We start from the raw sequence: 9,289 nt of genomic DNA, 5'->3' as shown, positions 1-9,289 counted from the left end.
CGAACGACCAACTGCTGACTGCTGTTTCCAAAACGCAGGAAGACTCGTGGCTCGACCAGCTTCCTCAATTCGTTCCGTTGGATTTCAAAGCCATTGATCCTCATTTGCAGCGTCTCAATTCATACTTGACCCTTCGCTCTTTCCTAGTGGGTCATTCATTGTCTATGGCGGACGTCGCTGTCTGGGGTGTTTTGCGAGGGAACCGTGTGGCCGTCTCCGCGATCAGGAGAGGAACGTTGGTCAACTTGACTCGGTGGTTTGATTTTATTGAGAATCTATGCCCGTGGTTTGCGGATTCAGTCGAGAAGGTGGAAGCAGCCGCCAAGCAAAAGAAGGTTGCCATGTCCAAAGCTGGCGGTAATTACGACATCTCCCTGAAGAACACGGAAGCGGGCGTATTGACTCGCTTCCCGCCCGAACCGTCCGGTTATCTGCACATTGGCCATGCCAAGGCTGCTCTGCTGAACGACTACTTTGCACATGAGAAATACAAGGGAACCCTTTTAGTACGATTCGACGACACCAATCCGTCCAAGGAGAAGGAAGAGTTCCAGGACGCCATTGTTGAGGATCTTGCCCTGATGGGTATCAAGCCTGACCGAGTGTCGTTTTCCAGCGATTACTTCCAGACGCTCCACGACTACTGCATTAAGATTATCAAAGATGGCAATGCGTACGCGGATGACACGGACAAGGAACGAATGGCTTATGAGCGGATGCATGGCATTCCTAGTAAGCGGCGTGATGCTAGCGTCGAGGAGAACCTGGCACGCTTCGAGGAGATGAAGAAGGGAACCGAAGAGGGCCAAAGATGGTGCATTCGTGCCAAGATCTCCGTCGACGACCCGAATAAGGCCATGCGGGATCCAGTCATTTATCGCTGCAATGTCGATACACCTCACCATCGCACGGGCACAACCTGGAAGGTGTACCCAACATATGGTAGGTTAAGCACGTGCGTCACCGTGGCATGGAGTGCCTAGCTGACTTTTCTATACAGATTTCACCTGCCCTATCCTGGACGCCATTGAGGGCGTTACTCACGCTTTAAGAACCATTGAATACCGGGATCGCAATGCCCAATACTACTGGTTCCTCGAAAAGCTCAACCTCCGGCAGGTGCAAATTTGGGACTTTGCGCGCATGAACTTCATCCGCACCCTACTTTCCAAGCGGAAGCTCACTAAGTTGGTCGAAAATGGTGTCGTCTGGGGTTGGGATGACCCTCGGATGCCAACGATCCGTGGTGTCCGAAGACGGGGTATGACTATCCCCGCACTTCGGGAGTTCATCATCAAGCAGGGCCCGTCGCGGAACATTGTTAACCTGGACTGGGGTCAGATCTGGGCCGTCAACAAGAAGCATATTGACCCGGTCGCACCTCGTTTCACCGCGATCTCGAAAGAAAACGCTGTAAAGGCTAAAGTCCGCGGCGTCACGGAGCCTTACACTGGCGAGCGGCCGAAGCACGCCAAGAATCCCGACGTCGGCGTGAAGAAGGTTGTCTACAGCGGCTCGATCCTCCTGGAGCAGGCGGACGCCAAATCCTTCGCGCAGGACGAGGAGGTCACGCTGATGGGCTGGGGCAATGCTTACGTGCGCAAGATCGAGAAGTCTGACAGCGGTGACCTCGTCACCGGCCTCGAGTTTGAGCTGCATCTCGAAGGCGACGTCAAGAAGACAGACAAGAAGGTTACCTGGCTCTCCACCGAGGGACAGGAGCTCATCCCCGTCGAGCTGGTGGACTTTGATCATCTCCTGACCAAGGATGCGCTGCAGGAAGAAGATGAATTGGAGGATTTCCTCAATCCAAATACCGAGTTCCGGGATGAGGCCTTTGCGGATCCGAATATCACCGAACTGAAAGAAGGTGATATCATCCAATTCGAGAGAAAGACCTACTACCGCCTTGATAAGCCTTACACGGGAGATGGCAAGCCGGCGGTCTTCTTTGCCATTCCTACTGGCAAAGGAGCTGGTCGATAGGTAACACACTGGATGTTACGACATGCTGCTCATGATCGATGATGATGATGAGTTATTTTTAGACTATTTCGACTGGTAGATCACCGTTTCTGGCAAGTCAACAAGGCGAATTGCTCATTTACAGCGAGCACTTGCTGACTAGATGCGTGTTAATAATACTAAACAAGACCCAGAAGTGAAATACAGCAAAACAGAAACATCTCAAATCAGTAGTTTGGGTGCTCTCTTGGGTCCCAAGTGATGTCTAGTAGACCGTTGGCATACAATCCGCTGACAATAAGCCTGCCCCGCTTGGAGTCCATGTCTCCCGTCGTGCTGCTGGGATAATGATCCCCATCATCTGCATGTTCCCTCTTAGCCTCATTTCAAATGCTGCTGTTCCGCGCTCAGGCCTCGACTCACCTGCGTACAGTGTTCGCGCATGATACTTGCTGCCGGGTTTGAAGAAACTCGCAGGAAACGGACTCGGATCCGGTCCACATCCTCGACGAATTTCAGCCACCACGGATGGCGCAACACATCCCTGGGGGCTCTGGGCCATGCAAAACATGCGGCCTGCGTCTGGACATCCGGCCGCGATCACACCTCGTAGGAACTTCCCTTGGCGGTCAAACACAGTTTGGTCGTTCAGATCGAGGGAATGGTCGAAACTGAGGTTATCTGGGTGGAAGGTGACATGGACGTTATCATAGCGACTGGACAACGCGTTGGTTTCCGGATCGCGATTGTAAATACGGATGTCATTGGTGTTGGCCGAGGCCACAAGAACCTCCTTTCCAGTTGGAGTAACAAGGATGCCATTCGCGAAAGGGATTCCCCCGGCAACGATGGTAAAAACTGGGCGATCTTGAGACGCAAAGTTGACGAACGTGACCCAGCCAAGAGGAAAACTCCATGTCGTCTTGCTATAGGGCAGGATGGGATGCTTACGCCTGATGAGGTAATGGTCATTGGTCACGTAGAAAGAGTCGTACGACACAGGAGCCACCGCGTTGGCAGATATTATGAGATGGCCACCGTCAGAGATTGATGCGACATATACGGCTTGCGCTTTTTCGTAGTCGACGTCCATAACCTCCACCGTGCTTGCAAAACCACCATGATTGACTACAAACAACCGTGTGAGGGAGTTGTTCGGAGCACGGAAGATATTGATTCCCCGAGGATGAAGCTCGAAGGCATCCGGGAAGCCAACCAGTTCTAATTCCTGCAGCCGGCCAGTCATCGCATAGTAGTATAGCAGCAACCTGCCTTTGCGCTCATTGCCGGCTGTCAATTCCTGCGGTGCATGGTCAATGCTCGTAACATCGATCCCAGTAGACGTCAAGGATCTTACGTGCAATGGCTGCCAGGATATCCGACTCGGGTCCAAACTGATGATTGCTACCCCTCGCTCGTGGTCCAACACAACGTCCTGGGTGAACCGCACATCGTTCTTGAATAGGATCCAGGCCAGGCCACCACGAAATGAGATCCACTTTTCGGGAAGGTGTGGAAGCTCGACCCATGGTGAGAAGAGTTTGTGCAGGCATGCTACGATAGCCAGCCCCAGAGCTGTGGCCGCCGTGATCTAGAGCCTGTCATTAGGAGAACCTAAATCTACCGACGAGTCGAGGAGGGATACCTGAGCCGACGAGAACTGAGAAAAAAGGGAACCCATGGATAGAATATTGTAGCTAAGAAGCGACTAATTGATACGTTATTGTGATATTCAGTGGGAGAAATAATGGCGATGGATGTTCTCGTAATGATGGACGATGAAGGAGACATGTTGATTCTTTCCTACGAAGAAGGAGCAACATGTTGGTCGTCCCTTCCTCAAGTAGGAGACATAGCATCGAGCCTTCATGTTCTTTGGACGACGCATCATGATCTGAAAATCGGCAGTAAATAATGGCATCATGCCTTGCGGAGAGTTCACAGAAAACTGGACGGCCCAACGATAGCTTGAACTGTATGATCCCCCCGTCGTTCCTGAAGATGAATGGCCAGCATACAATTGAACCTTATAACCAAGACTGTTGTGGTTTATCCAGATAGCTTTGCGTCTGCAACCAAGGTTCGCGTTTCTGTTGGGCGGAAGGGTCGGAATGCCATTCGAACTCTCCAGTCGTGACGATGATCGGCAGAATTTTGAACCCCCAGCTCGATACATTCTCTTCCCATACTTCCCTGAGTCCAGTTGTAATTGGGTTTGGCCAATGCTCGAGGACATTAAATCCATGAGCAAGAAACGGATCTAAGATTTCGGAAATACCACACTATGTCCAATCTGTTCGTGTCTTATAAAGAACTTTACGAGCGTGGAAACTGGAAAAGCAAACTTTTGAGTTCGATACGGCATGCTATATCTACATTGCGGTCAAAATTGTTTCGGCTCTGTAACGTTGGTATGGCCACGCGGTTAACATCTTATACCGACGTACCAGCTATGCACCTCGCCTATCTGAAAGGCATGCCAGTTAAGAGAGTCTGCCTGTAGGAGGGTAGAATTCTCTGACAATCCTCTGAACGCATAATATGTCCTTCGTATGCTGGTCATTCAGAGCGTATACGACCACCATTTTATGTAGTTCTATGGACATAGCAGATTCGTGTCTGATGCTCAACTACTCTGCAGGGTGGACGAAGTAGCAAACGGAAACCGAGCCGTTACTCTACGGAACTGAACATACACATACACTTAGCATCCGTTGGTAGTTGGTACCTTCGTACGGTACTTACGAGCGCTTTACAGCTTCACATCATCGTAACGATGCAAGTTCCATTCAACTGGACGAGCAGCAAAGCATTCAGAATTACCTTTAGAAACTAGAAAACTGGGAAATCACTGTTCTCCTCTGAACTGATCATTCCTGTTAGCTCATGAAGCGGTTTAGAGCTTGAAAGCGTTTACTGCTCGAGGGACCGCGGAGGATGAAGTGGTCAGCTGTGTGCTTGGTACATTTTTCTCGCCACTATCAATCAAATGTATATATTTTATCCCAGCCGAATCACACCTCATCTGTGATTGTACAGCAACACCACTTTCTCGACCCATCATGGTGGTCAGTGGCAATTCTATTTAAAAATTATCGAGAGCTGACTACTCGTACTCCGTAGTTAAGCTATTTTATCAAACGGTCTGAAGGCAGTGTCAGAATAACAATAGCAACTCCCCACAGAAAGTGTTCACGAAGATCAAATCTTCCATACAGTCACAAGTCCAGCCTAGCCAAAACTGGCCAGACATGTCCCAGGTACAAGCCTCTTTAAGGCTTCAAAAGCACTCACGCTAGAGTATCCAGGGACTTAACGATCATCGTAGGCTACATAATCAATACTTGAGTACAACTTGGCGGGCAGCGCACAATCATCACCTTTCATCAGTGGGCATCAATTCACTAGGCTTCTAGGTACTTACACAGAACCTGGCACTCACAGACGGGGTATCTGAATACATACATTTGAAGTACTCTAGGAGCACTCATACATGGATAATAGTACTATGCAGTATGTGTAGTCTAAGCACAATATGCATTTACTGTGTATTTGCGTGAAGTCTCCAATTCGGATAAAGACTCGTGTATAGCTGGTGCGTCAGCGTAAGGCGTAAGTTGAAGTGGAAATACTAGCATTACAAAGTGAAAATTAATTTTGGCCGCAATGAAGCTACCGTTCGAACAAGCCGTCTGTGTGGTAAAGCCAATAGATTTCTCATGTCATAATTTTCCGAGTTGTTATTTTACACCTTTCCCATTGCTCTCCCATTGCTCTCATACGTCACAACGAGCAGCAACGTCATAGTAAACGTACCCAAACTCAGTCCTTGTCAAAAGCTCCCGGAAATTGCGCTTTTCTATACCTGTGTGTTTGTAGGTGTGGCCAGGTGCAGGGTCTTATCGGTCGCTCCAAGTATCAATTTCTACCAATCGCCATGGCCGAGCGTCAACGGTCGCAAGACGTAGAGCGGCAGCAGTCGCAGCAGTCACGGAGTGGGAGAAGGATGTCCCGTGCCGAACGCCGATTATCCAGGGTTGTGAGTGTAGCAAATGATCCCAATCTTGGAGAATATGAAAGGCTCCTCAAATATGTGTCAGTGTATAGGGAGCCTGGAAAGGAGGAGGCGTTAGAGGAGGGGGAGATGCGTCGCGTGTGGTACGCTCCATGGAAAAAGAGATGGGTTCCTTCGAGACCAAAAGATTCCGCACAACAGTTTCCAGACGAATGGCTCCTCACGGACGTACGACAAGGCCTTTCAGAAGCGGAAGTCCAACTTCGGAGACGCCGAGCTGGATGGAATGAGCTAGTTTCAGAGAAGGAGAATCCGATTGCCAAGTTTATGAGTTATTTCCGGGGCCCAATTCTGTATGGTATGATTTTTACCCAGAAAGCATATGGAATATGGAATCTGACAGCCTATTTAGTCATGGAATTGGCCGTGCTTCTTGCCGCTGGTCTGGAGCACTGGGTGGATTTTGGAGTCATCATTGGCATTTTGTTTCTTAACGCATCCGTCGGCTGGTATCAAGAGAAGCAGGCTGCAGACGTCGTCGCTAGTCTGAAAGGTGACATCGCCCTGCGCTGCACAGTTGTTCGTGAAGGCCGCGAGAAGGAAATTCTTGCCCGCGAGCTAGTTCCTGGCGATGTGGTACGAAGATCATTTCCGTCCTTTCAAGGCTTGTGACTTTTGTGCTAATCATTATCCAGGTCATCATAAGCGAGGGAACAGTAGTACCTGCAGATTCTAAAGTCATCTGTGACTACAACGACCCGAATGGATTTGAAGAATTCAAAAGGCTGCAAGCTGAAGGTAGCCTTGATGAGTCGTCAGGCGAGGAAAATAATGAAGCAGGGGAAGAGCGTGAAGAAAGTGATGAGAAAAAGGACGAGAAGAAACCTGATGGAAAGGAGGGTGAGGGTAGCAAGGAAGAAGAAGAAGAAAGGGCAAATCGGAAAGGTTATCCTATCCTTGCTTGCGATCATTCAGCTATTACTGGAGAGTCATTGGCAGTTGATCGATTCATCGGCGATCCGATATACTATACTACCGCTTGCAAGCGAGGGAAGGCATACGCAGTTGTGCAGACACCGGCTAAGACATCTTTTGTCGGGCGAACAGCCACCATGGTCTCTGGTGCCACTGGGAAGGGACATTTTGAGCAAGTGATGGACAACATTGGGACTTCGCTTCTCATATTGGTCATGGCCTGGATTCTTGCGGCATGGATTGGAGGGTTCTACCGGCACGTGCCGATCGCCAGCCCTGGAGAACAGACATTGCTGACCTACACTCTGGTGCTGTTAATCATTGGTGTACCCGTCGGCTTGCCAGTGGTTACCACAACTACTATGGCCGTCGGCGCGGCGTATTTAGCCCAGAAAAAGGCTATCGTCCAGAAGTTGACAGCCATCGAATCCTTGGCCGTAAGTCGATCATGCTTTCAAGAAGTACATTCATCTGCTCACTCAATATCAGGGCGTAGATATCTTGTGTTCTGATAAAACAGGAACTCTCACTGCTAATCGCCTCAGCATTCGGACGCCGTATGTCGCAGAAGGCCAGGACGTCAATTGGCTGATAGCTGTAGCAGCATTGGCATCATCACACAACGTTCAAGCCCTAGATCCTATTGACAAGGTGATCATCCTTACGCTCAAGAGATACCCAAAGGCAATGGACATTCTCCGGCGGGGATGGAAGACAGAGAAGTTCACTCCATTTGACCCAGTCTCAAAGCGGATCGTGACGGTTTGCAGCTGTGAAGGAGTTAAATACACTTGCACGAAAGGGGCTCCTAAAGCCGTTTTGACTTTGACAAAGTGTCCCGAGCGGACAGCGCAACTCTATACGAAGAAGGCGCAAGAGTTTGCACGCCGTGGCTTTCGCTCCCTTGGAGTGGCAGTACAGAAGGAGGGAGAAGACTGGCAGCTTCTGGGAATGCTTCCCATGTTCGATCCACCACGCGAAGACACTGCACAAACCATATCTGAGGCCCAAGCGTTGGGCATCAGTGTGAAGATGCTTACAGGTGATGCTATTGCCATTGCCAAGGAAACATGCAAGATGTTGTCACTAGGAACAAAAGTGTACAATTCTGAGCGGCTCATCCATGGCGGGCTCAGTGGTGCAATGGCTCATGACTTGGTGGAAAAAGCCGATGGATTCGCAGAAGTTTACCCAGAACATAAATATCAGGTCGTTCAAATGCTGCAGGAGCGGGGGCATCTCACAGCAATGACTGGGGACGGAGTTAATGATGCTCCCTCACTGAAGAAAGCAGATTGTGGCATCGCTGTGGAAGGGTCCTCCGAAGCGGCCCAGTCTGCAGCCGACATAGTCTTTCTTGCCCCAGGCTTGTCGACAATCATCGACTCAGTCAAGGTAGCTCGGCAGATCTTCCATCGCATGAAAGCTTACATTCAGTATCGGATCGCTCTGTGTTTGCATCTAGAGATTTACCTGGTCACGACAATGATCATTCTGAACGAGACGATTCGGCCAGAGCTGATTGTTTTTCTGGCACTATTCGCCGACCTGGCCACAGTTGCCGTGGCATACGACAATGCCTCTTTCGAATTGCGCCCTGTGGAATGGCAGCTTCCGAAAATCTGGTTTATATCGGTGATTCTAGGCATTTTGCTGGCACTTGGGACTTGGGTAATTCGCGGGACGCTCTTCCTTCCCAGCGGCGGTATCGTGCAAAACTGGGGCTCCATACAAGAGATCATCTTTCTCGAAGTTGCGCTGACGGAGAACTGGTTAATTTTCGTAACCAGAGGAGGTGCCACCTTTCCTTCGGTCACACTCATTGGAGCAATTCTGGGGGTTGACGTCCTTGCAACCATATTCTGCCTCTTCGGGTGGTTTACGAATGAAAACATGGAGACAAATCCAAAAGGTTCATTCCAGGAAACAAACAACGGATGGACGGACATTGTAACGGTAGTCCGGGTATGGGGCTACTCGCTCGGCGTGACCATCGTTATCGCGTTGATCTACTTCATCCTAAATAAACTGGAGTGGCTGAATAACCTTGGCCGGAAGAAGCGAAGCAAAGGAGAACTTCAAATGGAGAGTATCATTGGCCACCTAACACGGCTAATGATTGAACGAGAGAAGGTGGCTGATGAGAAGTACCGATATTATCTCACCAGCGTTCAGGAAGACGAGGCGGAGTAGTCACGGAGATTGGTTTCATTTGGTGTGGCCCTGTGCCTGACGATGGTCGGAGTGAACTACTGGACGGAGACACCCAGCACCTTGTTCAGAGTTGCTGATGAAGGAAGTTTGCTGAATTCTAGCACCAGATATTAAGTTGCT

The 9,289-nt window shown here is 49.8% G+C and overlaps 3 protein-coding genes across 3 annotated transcripts in view; 2 read left to right on the top strand and 1 right to left on the bottom strand.

The window, feature by feature from the left end:
* VTN49DRAFT_5197 (uncharacterized protein) overlaps nt 1–1,986 on the top strand; it is a gene marked incomplete at both ends in the record, with an annotated part of 2,657 nt that extends 671 nt beyond the window's left edge. Inside the window, 2 exons of the mRNA XM_069413227.1 lie at nt 39–942; nt 1,001–1,986. Of these exons, the coding sequence (XP_069267116.1) occupies nt 39–942; nt 1,001–1,986 (1,890 nt within the window). The remainder of the gene's footprint in view (nt 1–38; nt 943–1,000) is intronic.
* A 206-nt stretch (nt 1,987–2,192) lies between these two features.
* On the bottom strand, nt 2,193–3,646 carry VTN49DRAFT_5196 (uncharacterized protein; the record flags this gene model as incomplete). Its single annotated transcript, XM_069413226.1, has 4 exons — nt 2,193–2,326; nt 2,389–3,265; nt 3,323–3,556; nt 3,611–3,646. The coding sequence occupies 4 exons, from the start codon at nt 3,644–3,646 to the stop codon at nt 2,193–2,195; spliced, it is 1,281 nt and encodes a 426-aa protein (XP_069267115.1).
* A 2,256-nt stretch (nt 3,647–5,902) lies between these two features.
* Nucleotides 5,903–9,148, top strand: VTN49DRAFT_5195 (uncharacterized protein; the record flags this gene model as incomplete). Its single annotated transcript, XM_069413225.1, has 4 exons — nt 5,903–6,338; nt 6,393–6,616; nt 6,676–7,392; nt 7,445–9,148. 4 exons carry the CDS (start codon nt 5,903–5,905, stop codon nt 9,146–9,148), a joined length of 3,081 nt encoding a protein of 1,026 aa, XP_069267114.1.
* Between the last annotated feature and the right edge of the window lie 141 nt (nt 9,149–9,289).

The sequence above is a fragment of the Thermomyces lanuginosus genome (assembly GCF_041956635.1).
Source record: "Thermomyces lanuginosus strain ATCC 200065 unplaced genomic scaffold VTN49scaffold_32, whole genome shotgun sequence".
Lineage (NCBI taxonomy): Eukaryota > Fungi > Ascomycota > Eurotiomycetes > Eurotiales > Trichocomaceae > Thermomyces > Thermomyces lanuginosus.
This window is presented reverse-complemented; position numbering and strand designations above follow the sequence as displayed.